At 39.2% G+C, this 22,892-nt stretch overlaps 1 protein-coding gene and 2 pseudogenes across 1 annotated transcript in view; all 3 read left to right on the forward strand.

Moving 5' to 3' along the window:
• The first annotated feature begins 2,535 nt into the window (after positions 1–2,535).
• Positions 2,536–22,892, forward strand: part of TMPRSS12 (transmembrane serine protease 12) — a 34,877-nt gene continuing 14,520 nt past the window's right edge. The window contains exons 1-3 of the mRNA XM_059934588.1: positions 2,536–2,773; positions 3,473–3,668; positions 16,720–16,988. Of these exons, the coding sequence (XP_059790571.1) occupies positions 2,536–2,773; positions 3,473–3,668; positions 16,720–16,988 (703 nt within the window). The remainder of the gene's footprint in view (positions 2,774–3,472; positions 3,669–16,719; positions 16,989–22,892) is intronic.
• LOC132372790 (large ribosomal subunit protein uL29m-like) lies at positions 4,211–7,342 on the forward strand (annotated as a pseudogene).
• Positions 21,551–22,063, forward strand: LOC132372521 (large ribosomal subunit protein uL11-like; annotated as a pseudogene).

Consider the following 22,892-nt stretch of genomic DNA (forward strand, 5'->3'; position numbering starts at 1 on the left):
TGGGTCAGGTCAGTTCATGCTGCAACTTGTTTATCCAATACCACCTGCTTCCCTCCCACTGATTTCAGCTCAGCCCAGGAGCTTCTGTTCTCTTTCCACTTGTTACCACCTGTAAGCCTCAACTAATAGGCTCCTTTGATTTAATGCAGCCAACCCAGACAAACTAGGAGGATGATATGAGAACAGCGCTGTCCTTTTGCTGACCCCTACTTTCATTCCCCACCATGTGACCAGCCTCCCAGACTACCACAAGCCCACACTGTGCCCTTGTTACTGAAGGAGTCAGGTTAACTGAGGAAACCTTTAGCACAGCTCAAGATAGCAATGATAAAACAATTTAAAACCAAACATTACACATCATTGTTCTTAAAAACCATGGGTCAACCCACCACAGTGAAACTCTCACAGATATGTTTTTGGCTCAGGCCTGGCCTTCTGCCATGTTGTTGGGCGGACTGCTTCTTTCCCCTCTCTCCTCCTTTGCACACTGAAAAATTTCTCTTCATTATGCTGAGCATGCTTATACCCCTAAGTACAAAGCAGGGTCCAGGTCTACTACTGCATATCCAGAACCACAGTAAATGGTTCTGCTAAAGGGAAGAAGGGCCATACATGGATCCTGGACTCCAAAAAGAATCAAATCAAATACAAAACCAGGAAGAAGCCTTCAACTTAGTTTTTTCTCTTATATATCCTGATCAAAAATTTTAAGGCATGGTTTCTCTCTTCAGTCTCTGAAAGATAACAAAACAATTAAAAAAAAAACAAAACTAAAATTATACACACATATGGTATTATTATTACTATGGTGGTTAATTTTATGTGTCAACTTGATAGGGCTAAGGGACGCCCAGATCACTGGTAAAATATTATTTCTGGGTGTGTCTGTGAGGGTGTTTCTGAAGATTACCATTTGAACTAGCAGACTGAGTAAAGAAGATCTGCCGTCACCAATGTTGGATGGGTATCATTCACTCCAATCCACTGAGGGCCCAAACAGAACAAAAAGGTGCACGAAGGGCAATTTCTCCTTCTTTCTTCTTGAGTTGGGACATCCCTCTTCCCTGCCCTCCCACATCAGAGCTCCTGGTTCTCCGCCCTTTCGGTTGGGACTGAATTATACCACTGGTTTTCCAGCTTGCAGATGGCATATCATGAGACTTCTCAGCCTCCATAATTGTGTGAGCCAATTCCCACAAATAATCTCCTCTTATATATCTCTATATATCCTATTGGTTCTGTTTCTCCAGAGAAACACACATTAAATACATATCCATACCTTTGCTTAGTCTGTCTTCACTACATCTCCTTCCTCTTCTTGATCTTCCCCCTCTATCTAGGTCCAGCTCACATTCCCCTCCCGCAGGGAGCCTTCCCAGACTGCCACAACCCACGCCAATCCCTTGTGTCTGAATTCATATTAGGCTTGGGTGTCACGGTTTCCTTCTTTGTTCCCCAAGTGAATTACCCCTGATTTTCTCTGCTAGCCAAGTTATAAAGTTCTCTAGGTCAGAGGGCCAGGTCTTAACACACCTCCCATGATATGATACTTATTTTGGTGTATGATACGTAGTATGAGGTTAATACCTACTTGTTCAGTGGATCGATTAACTGGAGCCACTTATCTGCGCTCTTTTCCCACAGTGTTTGTAATGTCAAGGGGCATCTTGGGGGTTCTGATGGGGCAAGGAATAACGTATCTTTCAGGCTGGGAACTGGTGTGTGGGTGTGTGTGTGTTTGGGGTGGGGGTGGGTGCAGTGACCTTTAGTCAGGCTTTGTCCTCAACTTTCAGGCAGGTCCTTAAATTCTGGGGGCGGGGGGTGCGCTTGGAGGCATGAACCCGCGCCCCCTGTAGTGGAAGCGTGGAGTCTTAACCACTGGACCACCAGGAAGTCCCTGCAGGTCCTTACATTTGATTTAATCAGCTCACCCAGAGGTGGCGAGTCGAAGGTAAACTACTACAAAACAATTAATGATGTGATCAATGTGTATTACAGAAATTGGGCTCCCCCAATGCCCACATTGTCTCAGATCCCAACCTCTACACTTGTTTTGGCTTCTGCTTTACGTCTCCCTTCCCCAGCTTACCCACTTCAGTTTAGGTGCTCTTACTTCTGGAAGCCTTCCTGGCCTTGAAGTCTGAGCCGCTCCAGAGGTTCCAGCAGCTCCCCTCTCACCACAACAGTCCTACTGTACCATCTAAGCGTGTAGATCTGGCTCAGGAAGGTCTCGCCAGTTAGCGAATCCCCAGATCCTGGCTGAGGGCGAGACATTTCATTGGTCGCTTAACTAGAACACCAGCTGAGGGCTTGACTCATCCGGGCATTTCCGCAGCCTCACAGGCCTCAGCCCCCATCAAAACCCCTCGCCTACTTCGCTTGCATGGTGTCCCCCTCCCCCGCCCCCGGCACTGAGCCAGCCGCACAGCTCCCGCGTCTCCCACCTCGCCCGCCTCCTCTGCCAGGCTGCTCAGGCCGAGGGCCCACAGGCTCGCGGGGTGGGGGGAGGGGGCACGGTGGGGTAGCGGGCGGGAAATGCCTGCCGCCATCTTGCCCACCAGGAGTTCCGACATGGGGCTGGGGCTCCTGAGCGCAGCGCTCTTGTTTGTGGGGGGCGCTCTCATATGCTCAGAACACTCCTCACTCTCCGAAAGGAGTGGGCGCGGCTCCTCGAGGGAACAGGCCGGAGGTCGGAGGTGGCCCGAGGCCGTGAGTGGGAGGCCCAGGGCGCAGGAGCACCAGGCCCCGGAAGAGGAAGTGTTGAACGCAGAGGGCAGTATCTGTTCGTTCTTCTCTTTGGACAGTCGTCCTTGCCTTTTTCCCACTTAAGCAGTATTTGAATTTGGGGCCCTCCTCTTCTGTTTTTCCAACTGCCTTTAACTAAAAATTTACGGATCCAAGCAGTCCAATTTTAATGACTGTAGTAGTAGTACTAATAGTAAAAATGCCATACACTTCTGCGTCTGTATATGCGCCTCAAAACATTCTGGGGTTTGTCATTCCCATTTTACAGACTAATAATTCATTGGAATTCAAAGATGAAAGGGCTGTTAGGTGACTTTTTCATACTACAGTTAAGAAGAATTAACCCAGCAAGTTAAATGGCAAGTATTTAGAACTTGTAGCTCTTGGTTGACCAGTCCCAGGCTCTTTTAGTGGTCGTTTCACACAGGGAAAAATGTGATACCCGGCCAGAGAAACTTACCTCATTGTTATACTTCTCAGGAGAAGAGTTTTAAAATTGATGAATTGTGCTGATTTAATGTCTTTCTATTTGTAAGTAAGCAATTAAGGCATGTTTGTCTTAACTCTCTAAGATTTTTTTTCAAAATATGGGCATGGCTTAGGTATCCAGCTTGCTTAATGAGTTTTTTAAATAGGAATTTCAAATATTATATTAACGTGTTAAGATTATAAAGTAATACATATAATAATATGTTCAGTCCAAATAATATATCATTTTTATTTTTAGATTGTGGAACAGCACCACTTGCAAATACATTCAAGGGGTCTCGGATTGTAGGGGGCACAGAAGCTCAAGTTGGCACATGGCCATGGCTAGTTAGCCTACAGATTCAATCTGGCAGATATCTTGCTCATGTATGTGCGGGAAGCTTAGTGAAAAATAGATGGGTCCTCACGGCTGCCCACTGCACTAAGGACACTAGGTATGTATTCAGAACAGAACTCTTATTTTATTCTCTTGGGGGATATTTTGAAGTGGCAGAGGACCATTTGACTTCAGCCATGTTCAGTTAAGCCATATGTTTCCAAGTAGCCATAATGCCTTATACTGAATAGTACACTGAATATTTGTTGAAATAAATCCTTTAAGTCAGAGGTCAACAAACATTTTCTGTAAAGACAGTAAACATTTTAGGCTTTGCAGGCCATACTCAACTCTGTCACAGTAGAACCAAAGTGGTCATAGATGATACATCATTGAATGAGTGTGCTGTGATCCAATAAAACTATTTATGAACACTGAAATTTGAACAAAATCCTATTTTGTCATTTTGGGGTTTCCCCAACCATTTAAAAGTGTAAAAAACATTCTTTGTTTATGGGCTATATAAAAATAGGAGACAGGCCAGATTTGGCCTGTGGGTTGTAGTTTGTTGGACCTTGCTTTAAATAATAAATAGCTTTTCTTTTAGCTTTAAAAATTATTGTATTGTAATCATGTATTTGTCTTTCTCACCATTAGATCATGGTGAGACAAGTCCATGAAGACAAGGACTACATGTTTTATTTTGTATTTCTGGTACTATACAGGAGTTGGCCTACTTTATAGGAGACATAATAAATATTTATTGAGTCTATGGATGATGTCAGTCTTGGAGAAATAGATTTACCACAGTTATAATAGAACTTTATGACCCCCCTAACATTTAAAATGAAGCTCTAAGATAAATACTGTGGAAAACCATGGTACCTGTCATATAGTCTCTCTTTAGTCTCTAATTTTTATGAGCTATCTCGGAGAAGAATGAAAAGTCTCTAAGAAAAACTAACAACAACTTCAAAATTCAACTGAGGGTAACTGGCCTGATGGGGTTCATAAGGTTTTAATCTTTTAATCTGTATACCACATTTAAAAAACATGCATTTCAGTTCCATAAATTGGCCTCTTGAGGAATAGAGCTCAGAAAAATGGGAAGCTATTATAAACCCAAGGGTATAGAAAAAGATGTAGAAAAAAGCTTCAGAGTTAGAAATCAATTCTGGTCTTTCAGGTGCGGGTGTTTTACAACTCTTTTCTAAAATGCTGTCTTTAAGAACTGCTTTTCAACAGCTTTCCAACCTTAAACCAAGGAAGGAAAAGCCTGCTTGGTATGGTTTGAAGATTCTTGGAAAAGCTCTTCTCACCTATTAAGTCCTGATATTGTGCCTTTACTAGTCTGTTCCTTTGACACGGTGGGGAGAACAATGCATTTGGAGAGGGGCGACCTGTATCCTAGTCCTCCTCTGACACTTTGTGCTGCAGTGGCTTTAAGTAAGATTCCAGAACCTACTAGATATACCGCCTTGGTCATAATAATATAGCTTTGTTATATTGTCATAAAATCTTAAAGAGTTCAAAGAGGTACTTTAAATGTGTGGTTCAATTCTCTGTGCTGTATATGAATCCTTCTTAAAATATTGAAGTAAAGGGTTCTCTAGTCTGAAATAATTATTGCTTTAATGCATTGAGTCAGGCATTTTTTCAGACACAATTTCCACTACTCTTCACAACCACTCTTTACTGTAAGGAGACCCTAACTGGAAAGCAGTGAAATCAGGGATCAAATCCAGGTGTGTCAGAATGAAAATCCACACACATAACCATAACTATATCATTTGGCTCTCTACTTGAAACACCTCTTGTGATGATGAACTGCTACCTCGGGAAGAATTTCATTTAAATTTTGTGCAGCTTTATTTCTTAGAAAGCCTTTCCTTATGTTGAACTAAGTGTCTTGATTTTCATTCTGCCTTCAGAAGCCATATATATTAAACCTCATTACTCTTCCAAGCATTTGAAGATAATATTAATATTCCACTTAACAGTTCTCAAGGCTAAATCTTATTGATATTTTTACCCCTTTACTCAACAAACATTTACTAAATGTATATTATATACTAGGGACTGGGCTAGGTGCTGAGGAAGTCGACATTACTGAGGCGTAGTCTGTATTTTTCAGGAGTGCCTCCTGTCTCAGAAGACTCTGCCACTTCTATTCCTGTTCCCTCATTTCCTAAACCTTGCACCATCAGTTATCCCTTATTCCTTCTTATAACATGAAAGACCCGCTCTGAGATTAGGTACTGTTTAAGAATGTTACATATAACTCTGTATTTTAAAAAAGCCCTCCCAGTAGCCCTCTGAGATAGCTGTTATCTCCATTTCACACCTGAGGAGTCAGAGATCAGAGATATTTGGTAATTTTCCCAAGATCACATTGCTGTAAAGTGGCAACCTATTGATTTAAACCTAGTCTCAAATCTATAGCTGTTTCATTATACCTCATTGTCTCTTTAGTATTTTTCAATATTTTCCTCTTGCTTCTTCCCTACAGCCTTCAAACATGTTTAGGTCACCTCATCGTTATTTAACAAACAAACAAACCCTACCTGTTTCTGTTCTTCCTTTCACTACTAGACTCCTTGAAAGAAAGACTCCCTTTTGTTTCACCTGCATTGACTCATAAAATCCCAATTGCAGTCTGATTTTTGTAGCCAGAACGGACTATTAAAGACCCACCTCTACACCAAATCCAATGACCTCTACTCAATCCCCATCCTATTTCATCTGTATAACATTTGGCAAAGTTGACTGCTGTTCTCTTTTTTTTTTTTTTTTTTTTTTTGGCCATGCCGCATGGCTTGTGGGATCCTAGTTCGCCAACCAGGGATTGAACCTGGGCCCTCAGCAGTGAAAGCTCGGATTCCTAGCCACTGGACTGCCAGGGAATTCCCTCCTATCTCTTTTCTTGATTTTTAAGACACCACTATTCTCTACCTTAAAAATTTTTTTTTCCTTATTCCTTGTGTCTTTGTCTTCTTTTAAATGGCAGTATTTTCAAGAGTTCCACCTTCTATCCTCTTGCCTTATCATCTGTATTCTTCCCTAGAGATGTCTCATCTCCTTCTGTTTCAGGAGTCATCATGTCCTGGCAACTCCCAAGTCTCTCCAGCTGAGTCGTATTTCCAGCTCCCTACTATACATATATATTGGAGTCACATTCCCAACAAGTCCAAACATGAACTTTTAAACTCTTTCCTCTAGAGAAGAGTCTCGGCAGCCCTGAAGGCTTTCAGGTCGTTAATAAGTCCTCAGGCCCCTGCTAGCACAGGGAGCTTCATGGACCTGTCAGCAATTAAGGAACAAAAGTAATGAAAATTTACACAAACTTTGGTATGTTCTCCTGAAAGAAACATGCTCCTAACTCTAGAGCAGGAGGCTAAGCGGCAGAGATTGCCAATGCCAAGTCTGAAGTGGTTAGAAAAGGTAGTAGATTCCATGGATGCATTAGACAAAGTTGTCCAGGAAAGGGAAGATGCCCTCAGACTTCTTCAGACTGGTCAAGAAAAAGCTAGACCTGGTTCTTGGAGAAGAGACATCTTTGGAAGAATCATCTGGCACAAGTTCAAGCAGTGGCCTATACCTGGGTACCTAAATAAAAGGAACAATAGAAAACGATTCTTTGCAGTGCCCTACGTGGAACGTTTTGTCAGATTGAGAATTGAGAAACAAGCCTGTATCAAAGCAAGGAAGACAAGTTTAGCAAGCAAGAAAGAAAAGTTCCTTCAGGAAAAGTTTCCACATCTTTCTGAAGCCCAGAAATCAAGTCTTATCTAAGATATCTGAACTCTGAATTTACCATTTTGTTTTTCTTGGATTACAATCTGTATACAAAAGTAAATACATATTAAGTGGTTTATAAATAACTTGTGTTTTTAGTCAAATGACTATCAACTGGGACTACCCTGGTGGCGCAGAGGTTAAGAATCCGCCTGCCAACGCAGGGGACACGGGTTCGAGCCCTGGGCAGGGAAGATCCCACATGCCGCAGAGCAACTAAGCCCGTGTGCCACAACTACTGATCCTGTGCTCTAAAGCCTGCGAGCCACAACTATTGAGCCCACTTACCTAGAGCCCATGCTCCACAACAAGAGAAGCCATGGCAATGAGAAGCCCACGCATCACAACGAAGAGTAGCCCCTGCTCGCTGCAACTAGAGAAAGCCTGTGCGCAGCAACGAAGACCCAACACGGCCAAAAAAAATTAATTAATTAATTAATTTTAAAAAAATGACTACCAACTGTTCTAAGTGTTATCATGGCATGCTAAATCTGGAAGTGGTCAAAATTAGGTATAAAGTTCAGATTAAATTCCCATCTTATTAAAAAAAAAAATCTTTCCTCTAATTCTATGCCTTCTCTATTTTCTCAGATAACAGCCTCACCAACAGTTCCATTACCTAGAGAGTTAGCTGACTCTCTTTGTGCAGTATCTCTTAAATTCGCTTCTTTTTGTCCCCTAATACTCCCCACTGATGAGAAGTAGATTCAGAATATCAGTCTCCATATCCCTAGTTCATTACTTACACTATTACTATGGTAACTATCTGAATGAGTGTGAAGTGGTATCTCATTGTGGTTTTGTTGTTGTTTTAATTAATTAATTAATTAATTTTTGGCTGCATTGGGTCTTCATTGCTGCGTGCGGGCTTTCTCTAGTTGCGGCGAGTGGGGGCTACTCTTTGTTGCGGTTCATGGGCTTCTCATTGCGGTGGCTTCTCTCGCTGTGGAGCATGGGCTCTAGGCACTCCGGCTCAGTAGTTGTGGCTCACAGGCTCTACTGCACAGGCTCAGTAGTTGTGGCGCATGGGCTTAGGTGCTCCAAGGCATGTGGGATCTTCCCGGACCAGGGCTTGAACCCGTGGTCCCCTGCATTGGCAGGTGGATTCTTAACCACTGTGCCACCAGGGAAGTCCCTCATTGTGGTTTTGAGTCACATTTCCCTAACGATTAGTGATGTTGAGCATCTTTCCACGTGCTTTCTGGCCATTTGTATTTCTTCTTCTTTTTTTTTAAGGTTTATTTTATTTTATTTTTTGCCACACCATGTGGCATGCAGGATCTTAGCTCCCGGACCAGGGATCAAACCCGTGCCCCCTGCAGTGGAAGCACGGATTCTTAACCACTGGACCACCAGGGTAGTCCTGTATTTCTTCTATGGAGAAACGTCTATTCAAGTCCTTTGCCCATTTTTGAACTCGGCTGTCTGGATTTTTTGTGGATGTTGAGCTGTAGGAGTGCTTTATATATCCTAGATATTAATCCCTTGTCAAATATATGATATACAAGTATTTTCTCCAATTCTGTGGGTTATCTTTTCACTCTCTTGAAAGTGTCCTTTGATGCACAAGTTTTTAATTTTGATCAAGTCCAATTTATCTATTTTTTTCTTTTGTTGCCTGTGCTTTTCATGTCATATCCAAGAATCACTGCCAAATCCAATATCATGAAGCTTTTCTTCTGTGTTTTCTTCTAAGAGTTTTGTTGTTTTTTTTTTTTAATGAAAGGCTTCTCTTTAAACTTATTTATTTATTTATTTATGGCTGTGTTGGGTCTTCGTTTCTGTGCGAGGGCTTTCTCTAGTTGTGGCAGGCGGGGGCCACTCTTCATCGCGGTGCACCGGCCTCTCACTATCGCGGCCTCTCTTGTTGCGGAGCACAGGCTCCAGATGCGCAGGCTCAGTAACTGTGGCTCATGGGCCCAGTTGCTCCACGGCATGTGGGATCTTCCCAGACCAGGGCTCGAACCCGTGTCCCCTGCATTGGCAGGCAGATTCTCAACTGCTGTGCCACCAGGGAAGCCCTAAGAGTTTTATAGCTTTATTCTTATATTTTGGTCTTTGATCTATTTTGAGTTAACTTTTGCATATGGTGTAAGGGTCCAATTTCATTCTTTTGTATGTAGATATCCAATTTTCCCAGCACCATATGTTGAAAAGCCTTTCCTTTCTCCACTGAATTGTCTTGGCACTCTTGTTGAAAATCAATTGGCCACATATGCAAGGGTGTATTTCTGGGCTCTCTATTCTTTTCCATTGGTATATATATCTGCTCTTATGCTAGTACCACACTGTTTCAGTTATTGTAGCTTTTCAGTAAGTTTTGAAATCAGGAAGTATGGTCCTCCAACTTTATTCTTCTTTTTCAAGATTATTTTGGCTATTTGGGGTCTTTTGATATTCCATATGAATCTTAGGATGGGTTTTTTATTTCTGCAAAAGCATCATTGGGATTTTTATAGGTATTTCATTGAATCTATAGATCATTCTGGGTAGTACTGTCATTTTAACAATATTCAGTCTTCCAATACATGAACAAGGGATGTCTTTCCACTTATTTGTCTTCTTTAATTTCTTTCAGCAATGTTTTGTACTTTTCAGTGTATATAACCTGTTTTTTAATCTTATGGTCTGAATATAAATTGAAATAGGTAAGGAATATAGGTTGATTTAGCCATTCTGTGTCTTTTGATTGGAGAATTTAATCTGTTTACATTTAAAGTAATTATTGCTAGGTAAGGACTTACTATCACCATTTGTTAATTGTTTTCTGGTTGTTTTGTAGATCCATTGTTCCCTGTTTCTTAGCCTGCTGTCTTTTTTGTGTTTTGATGTCTTTTGGTATCAGTATGGTTTGACTTCTTTATCAAGTCCTTTTGTGTAATTGCTACAGGTTTTTACCTTGAGGTTATCAAGAAGCTTACATAAACTATCTTAAAATTATAACATGCTATTTTAAGCTGTTAGCAACTTAACTTCAATAGAATTCCTAAACTTTACATTTTTGCTTCTCCTCCACCTCACATTTTAGGTTATTGCTGTTATGATTTACATATTTTTTATATTGTGTAATTAATAGATTAGTGTTGTTATAGTTATTTTTACTATATTAATTCCTTTAACTTTTTTTTTAATTAATTAATTTATTTATTTTTGGCTGTGTTGGGTCTTTGTTTCTGTGCGAGGGCTTTCTCTAGTTGTGGCAAGTGGGGGCCACTCTTCATCGCGGTGCACGGGCCTCTCACTGTCGCGGCCTCTCCTGTTGTGGAGCACAGACTCCAGACGCGCAGGCTCAGTAATTGTGGCTCACGGGCCTAGTTGCTCCGCGGCATGTGGGATCTTCCCAGACCAGGGCTCAAACCCGTGTCCCCTGCATTGGCAGGCAGACTCTCAACCACTGCGCCACCAGGGAAGCCCCAATTCCTTTAACTTTTAAAGTTGTAAGTAAATTATGCACCACTATTACCAAATTACAGAATCTAAGTTTGACTACATATTTACCATTACCAGTGAGTTTTGCACTACCTTTTAATGTCTTTATGATGTTAATTAGTGTCCTTTTATTTTCAGTCAAAGAACTTCCTTTAGCATTTCTTGTAAGGCTAGTCTAATGGTAATGAACTCTCTCAGCTTTTGTTTGTTCAGGAAAGTCTTTGTCCAACAATATGCTGCCTACGAGGGACTCACTTTAGATTTAAAGGCACACATAGACTGAGAGTGAAGGGATGGAAAAAGACATTCAAGCAAATGGTAACCCCAAAAAAGCAGGGGTAGCTGTACTTATATTGGACAAAATAGACTTTAAATGTAAATGGTAAAAAGAAACAAAAAAAAGGTCACCACACAATGATAAAGGGGTCAATCCCTCAAGAAGATATAACAATTGTAAATATTTATGCATCCAACATTGGAGCACCTAGATATATAGAGCAAAAACTAACAGAGTTAAAGAGAGACATAAACAGCAATTTGATAATAGTTGGGGACTTTAATATCCCACTCTCAACAATGGACAGATCATCCAGATAGAGAATCAATAAGGAAATAGCAGATTTAAATAACACTGTAGACCAAGATGGACTTAACAGACATACGCAGAACATTCCAACCAACAGCAGCAGATTATTTCTCAAGTGCACATAGAACATTTTCGAGGACAGACCATATGTTAGGCCACAAAACAAGTCTTAGCAACTTCAAGAAGACTGAAACCATACCAAGGATCTTCTCTGACCACAATGGCATGAAAGTGGAAATCAGTAAAAGAGGAAAACTGGGAAATTCATGACTACATGGAAATTAAACAATACTCTCTCCTAAAAAAAAACACCAGTGGATCAAAGAAGAAATTAAAAAGTATCTTGAGACAAAAATGGAAACACAGCTTATGCAGCAAAAGCAGTTTTAAGAGGGAAGTTCAGAGCAATAAATGCATACGTTAAGAAGCAAGACGATCCCAAATAAACAACCTACCTCTACACCTTAAAGAACTAGAAAAAGAACAAGATGACCCTAAAATTAGAAGGAAGGAAATAATAAAGATTAGAGCAGTAATAAATTAAATAGATAACAAAAAAATATATAAAAGATTAACCAGGGACTTCCCCGGTGTCGCAGTGGTTGAGAATCCACCTGCGAATGCAGGGGACATGGGCTCGATCCCTGATCTGGGAAGATTCCACATGCCACGGAGCAACTAAGCCTGTGCGCCACAACTACTGAGCCCACACACCCTAGAGCCTGTGCACTGCAACTACTGAGCCCATGCGCCACAACTACTGAAGCCCACGTGCTCTAGGGCCCACGTGCCGCAACTACTGAGCCCGCGTGTTGCAACTACTGAAGTCCGTGCGCCTACAACCCATGCTCCACAACAAGAGAAGCCACTGCAATGAGAAGCCTGTGCACAGCAACAAAGAGTAGCCCCCGCTCGCCACAACTAGAGAAAGCCCGCACGCAACAACGAAGACCCAACACAGCCAAAAATAAATAAAATAATCATAAAAATAAAAGATTAACCGAAATAACAGTTGGTTCTTTGAAAAGATAGACAAAACTGACAAACCCTTAGCTAGCTTTACCAAGGAAAAAAAGAGGGAGGACCCAAATCAACAAACTTATAAATGAAAAAGGAGACATTACAACTTATACCACAGAAATACAAAGGGTCGTAAGAGGCTACTATAAACAACTAGATGCCAACAAACTGGATAACCTAGAAGTAATGAAAAAAATCTTAGAAACATACAACCTACCAAGACTGAATCAGAAAGAAACAGAAAATCTGAACAGATCAATTACGAGTAAGGAGATTGAGTCAGTAATCAAAAATTTCCCAAACAAGAAAAGCCCAGGACCAGATGGCTTCATTGGTGAATTTTATCAAATGTTTAAAGAATTAACACCAATCCTTCTCAAACTCTTCCAAAAAATTGAAGAGGAAGGAACCTCCCAAACTCATTTTACGAGGTCCAGCATTACCAATACCAAAGACAGATAAGGACACTACTAGAAAAGAAAACTACAGAACAATATCCTTGATGAATATATATGCAGCATTCTCAACAAAACACTAGCAAACCAAACTCAGCAGCACATTAAAAGGATGCATTGTTCACCATGATCAAGTGGGATTTATCCCTGGGATGCAAGGATAGTTCAACATGTGCAAATCAATCAATGTGATACATTAATAGAATGAAAGAAAAGAATCATATTATCATTTCAATAGCCACAGAAAAAGCATATGACAAAATTCAACATCCATTCATGATAAAATACTTAGGAAATTAGGCATAGAAGGAACATATCTCAACATAAGAAAGACCATACATGACAAGCCCACAGCTAACATCATACTCAATGCTGAAAGGTTGCAAGCTTTTCCTCTAAGATCAGGAACAAGACAAGGCTGCCCACTCTCACACTCCCATTCAACATAGTACTGGAAGTCCTAGCTAGAGCAATAAGGTAAGTAAAAGAGGGACTTCTCTGGTGGTCCAGTGGGTAAGACTCCACACTCCCAATGCAGGGGGCCTGGGTTCAATCCCTGGTCAGGGAACTAGATCCCACATGCATGCCGCAACTAAGAGCCCACATGTCACAACTAAAGATCCTGCATGCCACAACTAAGACCTGGCACAGCCAAAATAAATAAATATATTTTTTTAAATAAGGCAAGTAAAAGAAATAAAAGGTATGAGAACTGGAAAAGAAGTAAAATTGTTTCTATTTGCAAGTGACATGATTTTATATATAGAAAACCCCAAGACACAACCAAAAAACCATTAGAACTAATCAAAGAATTCAGTTGCAGGGTACAAAATTAACACACAAAAATCAATAGCACATCTATACACTAACAATGAATTCTCTGAAAAAGAAATAAAAGAATTGATTACATTTACAACAGCATCAAAAACAATAAAATACTTAGGAATAAAGAAGACACAAGCAAATGGAAAGGTATGTTCATGGATTGGAAGAATTAATATTGTTCAACTGTCAATACTACCAAAAGCCATCTATAGATTCAATACAATCCCTATCAAGATTCCAATGGCACTTTTTGCAGAAATAGACAAAACACTCCTAAAAATTATGTGAAATCAAAAAAGACCCTGAATAGCCAAAGAAATCCTGAATCCAAAGAACAAAAAAACCAGAGGCATCGCACTTCCTGATTTCAAGATATACTATAAAGCTATAGTAATTAGAACAGTATGGTACTGGCATAAAAACAAATAGACCATGGAACAGAATTGAGAGCCCAGAAAAAAACCCCAAGCACATACAGTCAACTAATAATTGACAAGAGAGCCAAGCATACTCAGTGGAGAAAAGAAAGTCTCTTCAATAAATGGTGCTGGGAAAATTGGATATTCACATGCAAAAGAATGAAACTTGACCCCTATTTTGCACCATTAACAAAAATTAACTCAAAATAGATTAACGACTTAAAGGTAGGACCTGAAACCATGAAACTCCTAGAAGAAAACACAGGAAAAAAACTTCCTTGACATAGGTTTTGGTAATGATTTTTTGGAAATCACACCTAAAGCACAAGCAACAAAATAAAAAATAAACAAGTGGGACTACATCAAACTAAAAAAACCACACAGAAAAAGAAAACATGAACAAAGTGAAAAGATAACCTATGGGAAAAATATTTGCACATCATCTATTTGATAAGGCGTTAATATCCAAAATATATAAAGAACTCATACAACTCAATAGCAAAAAAATAAATAATCCAATTTTAAAAATGGGTAAAGGACCTGAATCGACATTTTTCCAAAGAAGATATATGAATGGCCAACAGGTACATGAAAAGATGCTCAACTCACTAGTCACTAGGGAAATGCAAATTAAAACTGCAATGAAATATCACCTCTCAATGGCCATCATCAAGGGGAGGATGTGGAGGAAAGGGAACACTTGTGCACCGCTGATGGGAGAGTGTAAATTGGTATATCCACTATGGAAAACAGTATGGAGTTTCCTCAAAAAATTAAAAATAGTACTATCACATGATCCAGCAATTCTACTTCTGGGAATATATCCAAAAGAAATGAAAACACTAACTTGAAAAGATATCTGCACCCCATTGCATAGCAGCATTATTTACAACAGCTAAGACATGGAAATAATCTAAGTGTCCACTGATAGATGAATGGATAAAGAAGACGTGGTGTGTGTGTGTGTGTGTGTGTGTGTGTGTGTGTGTGTGTAATTCAGCCATAAATAATGAGGAAATCCTACCATTTGTGACATTGAGGATGGACCGTGAAGGCATCATGCTAAGTGAAATAAGTCAGACAAAAAAAGACAAATAAATACTGCAGGATCTCAGTTATAAGTAGAATCAAATAAAAATAAACAAACAAAAATTCCCCACCAAATTCAGAGAAAGAGATGAGATTTGTGGTTGGTTACCACAGGCAGGATGTGGGGGGAGGGGATATTGGAGGAAGGTGGTCAAATGGTACAAACTTCCATTATAAGATAAACAAGGACTAGGAATGTAATGTACAACATGATGACTATAGTTAACACTGCTGTATGATATAGGAAAATTGTTACGAGAGTAGATCCTAAGAGTTCTCATCACCAGCAGAAATTTTTTCTTTCCTTTTTTTTTTTTAATTAATTAATTTATTTATTTATTTTTGGCTGTGTTGGGTCTTCGTTTCTGTGCGAGGGCTTTCTCTAGTTGCGGCAAGTGGGGGCCACTCTTTATCACGGTGCGCGGGCCTCTCACTATCGCGGCCTCTCTTGTTGCGGAGCACAGGCTCCAGACGCGCAGGCTCAGTAGTTGTGGCTCATGGGCCTAGTTGCTCCGCGGCATGTGGGATCTTCCCAGACCAGGGCTCGAACCCGTGTCCCCTGCATTGGCAGGCAGATTCCCAACCACTGTGCCACCAGGGAAGCCCACCACTTGGGGTTTTAATTGTTGATTTTTGACCTACAGAAGATTTTTTGGTTTGGTTTGATTTCTGCTTGCTTTTTGCTTTTAAAGACTGTCAAGATCCATTAGTTGCTTCTTTTATATTTAGTGTCACACTTTATAAAGTCCTTTCTCACAGAGATATAGTCCAGTGGAATGTTCCAACTTGCTCAAATAGAATTACAAAAAGGCAAAATTGTGTTTTCACAGAGATACAGTCCACTGGAATGCATAAAGTCCTTTCTCATAACAATGTTATGTATTCATCTATATTTTCTTTCTGGTTTAATTTTTAAACTTCTCATCCTAATTTAATATCCAAATGTTTCATTCTAAAATTTCAAAAATTTGTAAAAGTAAATAGTTTAATGAATTCCCATATGCATAATATGCAGCTTCAGTTTATCAACACATGGCTGATCTTGTTTCATCTTTATTCTTGCCAACTCCGCCCCCAATTATTTTGAAAGAAATCTCAGACATACCACTTTATGTATCTCTAAAAGACAGGAAGTCTTTATTTAAAAGATTTGTGCACTTAAATATTTAATCCATTTGGAGTTTATTTTAGTGTTTAATAATTTTTCCGGGATTTAATTTTATTTCACTTTTCAAACTAGTTTGTTAGTTAGCTAGTTGTCCCAATACCATTTATTGAATAATTCATCCATTTGTCCATTGGTAAGAATTGCTACCATATATTAAATTCTCATGTACTTGAATCTGTTTGGGACTTTCTGTCCCATTGATCTTTTTCTCTTTTCCTACATCACAATATTTAGGTTTTTACTTGCTATGACTTTGTCACATGAAAGTAGGATTAATTTTTTTGTTATTAATCTAGCATGAGAAAAACAAAAACTAGTGGGAGATCAAGAATATTTACTTAGTTAAATACCTGTTTAAGATAAGAACATTTACTTTCTTTCAGAGATCCTGTAATGTGGAGAGTTGTGATTGGAACTAATAATATAGATGGGCGTCAGCCACACTCCAAGAAGATGAAAGTTAAAGCGATCATTATCCATCCAGACTTTGATGTGGAATCTTATGAAAATGATATTGCGCTTTTTCATTTAAAAAAAGCAGTGAGATACAATGATTATATTCAGCCTATCTGTCTACCTTTTGGTGTTTTCCAAAGACTGAACCGAAACACGAAGTGTTTTATAAGTGGATGGGGAAGAACAAAAGAAGAAGGTAATTATGATCTGAATTTTGTTGATACAGATTTTCCTGATTATTGGCAGAGGGTGAATATGTATGTCTTTATCTCTTTATATCATGAGTTTGAACAACAGGTCTTTATAAACCAGTGAAAAGGAAATGTCTTTTTTAATTTTCTGTGTTTTTTTTCTTGCTTGTGGGAGAGAGAAAATTATCTTCCAAAGCAGAAATAGAGACTTCTTTTGTTATACATGCCAAGATACTTAAACCTTTAGACATTCTCAGAGAGAATGATGGTTCCAAGTATTTCTGTAGTTTCTGAGACTCTTAGGTGATGAAGCAAGCTCTGTAGCAGATTTGCTTATCTTAAATAATAAGCTTCTGGCTATAAGGAATCAAATTTAGTATCCTTTTTATTTAGTGCACTGTTTAGTATCAAACAGGTTGATTGCCATGTATTTTCTTTAGTGCATAAAGAGGCACAAATCGTTGACTGACTGAACTAATGGGAGGAATGAAAAACGTAGAAAACAGTCTCTGCCTTTGGTAATAACAACAGCTACCATTTGGGAGCATTTACCATGTTTTAGGCCCCGTTCTAAATATATTACTTTATTTTATCTTATCCTCCCAATATTCCTATTAGGGAGTTAATGTTATTATTCCCATTTAATAGACTAGGAATTGTGAATCTTAGAGGTTGAGAAGCTGGGACTCAAATATAAGTTTTTTCTTTATTCTAAAGCCTGAATATTTAAGTACTACATTAAATACAATCTGCTCCTGAGGGAATTGAAGTCTGTTTAGCAATATATGAGATCAAGTGCTGAGACTCTTTTTTTCCTATTCTCCACCAAACCTAGCCATTTAAATATTTGTGGATTATTTAGATAGGATAGAAATAAATGTATGAAAAGTCTGTGAATTATTATTTTTCTTTTTTTCTCCGTGAATATTTTCTAAGGAAGATAAGGAAAGTGACATGGTGCAGGAAAAAAAGCATGGGCTTTAGAATCACAGACCTAAGTCTGAATCTCAGCCTGGCCATGTACTAGCTGAATTACCACGGGCAGGTTATTGAATCTTTTACAACAGTTAGAACAATGATGATAGGAGCAACTACTATTTATTCAGGGCTAGGTACTAAATAAAATACTAAGCATTTTAATGTATTTCTCATTTAATGCCCCCAACAACACTATAAGAAATATTATAATATGGGTGAATAAACTGAGTTTTAAAAAGATTAAATAAATTGCCCAAAGTTACAGAGCTAACTAAGTGAGGAGTCAAAAATTCAAGCCTAGGTAGGCCTGCCTCAAAACTCACGTGTTTCCATTATATTATATCATCTCTCACAATGTCATACATTTTCATGATCTGTAAGATCAGAGCAACAAAACCTATCAGAGAGTTGTTTTGAGGATTATATTGGCTCTCCAGCAACACGGCAGATTACATGCACACACCAACCTTCCCACTGAAAATTATTAAAGAGAGAAAATGCATAGGTCAAGGACTGAGTGTGAAGACAGGAACTTAGATAACTGGAGCACAAAAGCTGCCTTTCACCTTGAGGGTATTTGTCAAATTGGTAACATTGAATATTGATTTCTGTGGTTTCATAGGCCTTCAGAGGCTTGAAGAACAAAGCCTGCTTGAGTGTGTGTGGGGAGACACTCATAAAGCTGGAGCTTCAGGGCTGTACTCTAAAATTGAGTCAGACTCAAGACCCAGCAGCATAGTTCACATATACATAGTTCATTTCAAATATGATATAGGTAGGTTGAAAGTAAAAGGATGGGGACTTCCCTGGTGGCACAGTGGTTAAGACTCTGTGCTCCCAATGCAGGGGGCCTGGGTTCGATCCCTGGTCAGGGAACTGGCCCCACATGCATGCCACAACTAAGAGTTCGCATGCCAGAACTAAGGAGCCAGTGAGCCGCAACTAAGGAGCACACCTGCTGCAACTAAGACCTGGCACAACCAAATAAATAAATAAATAAATATTAAAAAAAAAAAAGAAAGTAAGTAAAAGGATGGCAAAAGACATACCATGTAACATTAATCAAAAGAGAAGCTGGAATAGGGGGGAAAAAAGGAAAAAAAGCAGAACTGGCTACATTAATATCAGATAAAGTAGAAAGAGCAAAGAAAACTACCAGGGACAGTTAAGAACATAACATAATGATAAGGGTAAATCCACCAAGGAGACACAACAATCCTAAGTGTGTAACCACGGAACAGCAGAGATACGGTTTCTTAACATATGTGAACATACATACACTTACATATTAACCCAGCAATCACACACACTCCTAGGCATTTATCCCAGAGAAATGAAAACATAAGTCCACACAAAAACCTGCTCACAAATGTTCATAAAAGCTTTATTTGTAATATCCCCAAACTAGGAAAACCTAAACGTCCTTCAATAAGTGCATGATTAAATACACTGTAGTATATCCTTAATATGAAACATTACTAAGCAGTTAATAGGAATTTACTATTGATATACACAACAACTTAGATGGGTCACAGGTGCATTATGCTTAATGAAAAGAAGCAATTTTCAAAAGGTCACATACTGTGTGTTTCCATTTATACAACATTCACAAAAGACCAGAATTATAAAGATGGAGAAGAGATTACTGATCGCTGTGGGGTAAGAAGGTTAGATAGCATGGAGATCTTTGTGATGATGGAATAGTTCTGTATCTTGATTGTGGTGGTGATTACATGAATCTACATATGCCATAAAATGGTGTAGAATGACACACACACACACACACACACACATTGTTCCAATGTCAATTTCTTGGTTTTGGTATTGTACTTCAATAACACAGATAGAACCATTATAGGAAACTGGGTAAAGCTTACACTGACCCTCACTGTACTTCCTTTGCAACTTCCTGTTAACTATAATTATTACAAAATAAAAAGTTTTTTTAAAACATGAATCATATATAACAAAAGCATCCTCAACCCCCACCCCACCCCCAGGATTGCTAGGAAAACTGCTTAATGGAAGAAAAAAAATGAAGAAATTTTCCCAGAAAATATGTAACTACAAATACCACTCATATGCCCTAGATCACTCTGAGTAGACTAGAAAGCCTCAAGGTTAGAATTTAGTTTAAGTAGCTCCTAGACTGTTAATGTTCTCTAGGTGCCTGAGAGAATCAAATGCCAATAATTTGTGTAGAAACCCAATGTCATCTAAAACCTCAAAGAATTTCACCAAAGTTTCATAGAAAATGGATTATAATTTTTTAAATTGCTAAACACCAAAGGAAACAAGGCACTATGAGTGAGAGTCAGCAGAAACAACAGACATCAGAATAAGACCTACGAAGATTTCAGATACCAGAATCATCAGATAATATATTTTAATGTTTAATGGGACTGCCCTTGTGGTCCAGTGGCTAAGGCTCTGTGCTCCCAATACAGGGGGCCAAGGTTTGATCCCTGGCCAGGGAACTAGATCCCACATGCCGCAACTAAGAGTTTTCATGCTGCAACTAAAGTTCCAGAATGCCACAACTAAAGATCCTGCATGCAGCAACGAAGATCCCACATGCTGCAACTAAGACCTGGCGCAGCCAAATAAATACATAAATAAATATTTTTTTAAATGTTTAATATATTGATATTACAAGAATAAAAGATGTGCTTAAAAAAATGAAAAGTAAGGAGATGTGAAAAAGAACCAAATAACTGTGACAATTAAAAAATACAATAATTGAAATAAACTCAATGGCTAAAGTAGTACCAAGTCAGAAGGAACTTAGGATTCGCAGATTAAAATCAACTAAATATCAGTTCACAATCAAAGATCACTAAACACATAAGGAAACAAACCATAATTATGAAAGTCAACAGAAATAAAACAACAGAAAAAGCCCCCCCAAAGATCTCAGATATTAATATTTTAGGTATAAAATATAAAATTAGTATATGTGAATTGTTTAAAGAAATAAAAGAGTAGAATTAAAAATGAGCGATAGATGATCTAGAGTGGTCAGGCAGATTTAAAAGAGAACCAAGGGGCTTCCCTGGTGGCACAGTGGTTGAGAATCTGCCTGCCAATGCAGGGGACACGGGTTCGAGCCCTGGTCTGGGAAGATCCCACATGCCGCGGAGCGACTAGGCCTGTGAGCCACAACTACTGAGCCTGCACGTCTGGAGCCTGTGCTCCGCAACAAGAGAGGCCACGGTAGTGAGAGGCCCACGCACCGCGATGAAGAGTGGCCCCCACTTGCCGCAACTAGAGAAAGCCCTCGCACAGAAACGAAGACCCAACACAGCCATAAATAAATAAATAAATAAAATTTAAAAAAAAAAAGAGAGAGAACCAAATAGAATCTTTAAAAATGAAAAATGTAATTGCCTAAGTTTAAAACTCACTGGATGAAATAAATATCCTATTGGACTCATCTGAAGAGAGAATTTGTGAATCAGAGATGTATCTGAAGAACTGCCTAGGCTGTGGCACAGAGAAAATAAGAAAGAGAAAGAGCTTTTGGCTCTTGGCTCTGAGGAGGCCAAGGTGCAACTTTCTTCAGTCATCCTGAATCTGGTTTCATCCGACACCAGCCGCCTCCACCATGCCGCCTAAGTTTGACCCCAGTGAGATCAAAGTCGTATACCTGAGGTGCACCAGTGGGGAGGTTGGTGCCACGTCTGCCCTGGGCCCCAAGATTGGCCCCCTGGGTCTGTCTCCAAAAAAGGTTGGTGATGACATCGCCAAGGCAACTGGTGATTGGAAGGGTCTGAGGATTACAATGAAACTGACCACTCAGAATAGACAGGCCCAGACTGAGGTGATACCTTCTGCCTCTTCCCTGATCATCAAAGCCCTTGACGAACCGCCAAGAGACAGAAAGAAGCAGAAAAACATTAAGCACAGTGGAAACACCACTTTTGATGAGATTGTCAACAATGCCTGACAGATGCGGCATTGATCATTAGCTAGAGAACTCTCTGGAACCAGTCAAGAGATCCTGGGAACTGCCCAGTCTGTGGGCTGCAATGTTGATGGCCACCACCCTTACGACATCACAGATGACATCAACAGTGGTGTGGTGGAATGCCCAGCTAGTTAAGAACTACAAAGAAAAATAATTTAATAAAGGGTTATTTGACAACCAAAAAAAAAAGAGAGAGAGAGAAAGTCAAGTAAAAGAAAGTCAAATATACACCTAATGAGAGCACTAGAGAGAACAAATGAAGAGAATAGAGGAGAGGCAATATTCAATGGATTTGGGTTGAAATTTTTCTATCACTGATGAAAGACAACATGAATCTAGATACAGTAAGCACAACATGAGCCAAAACAAAATGTAATCCCTTTTCATACAGTGTAATGAAATTGTAGAAGAAAAAAACAAAGAGAAGAGCTAAATACAGCCAGAGATAAAAGAGAAATCCTTGTAAAATAACTAAAGATTGGCTTTCACAAAACTTCTCAATAGCAATAATGACAGTCAAACTACAATAAGATATCATGATCAAATTACTGAGAGGAGAAAACTGTGAACCTACAATTGTGTATCCAGTAAAACTATCATTCAAAAATAAGAGTGAAAAAAACTGTTTACTACCAATAATTTTTCACAGAGGAAATAAGAAATATATCAGAAAGAAAGAAAACGATGTCAATGCTGCCAAAAGGGAGGTATGAAATGAAAGAAGCGAGCAAAATGATTCCGGGCTTTCACTGCTGTGGCCTGGGTTCAATTCCTGGTCAGGGAACTGAGATCCCGCAAGCCGCATGGTGCGGCCAAATTAATTAATTAATTAATTAATTAAAATAAAAATTAAAAAAAAGAAGTGAGCAAAGAAATAGGTAAAACCATAGGTAATTATAAGTAAACATTGTGTGTATACAACAGTGGTTCTCAACTAAGGGCACTTTTGCCCCCAGGGAACATT

This window comes from Balaenoptera ricei, chromosome 10 (genome assembly GCF_028023285.1).
Source record: "Balaenoptera ricei isolate mBalRic1 chromosome 10, mBalRic1.hap2, whole genome shotgun sequence".
Lineage (NCBI taxonomy): Eukaryota > Metazoa > Chordata > Mammalia > Artiodactyla > Balaenopteridae > Balaenoptera > Balaenoptera ricei.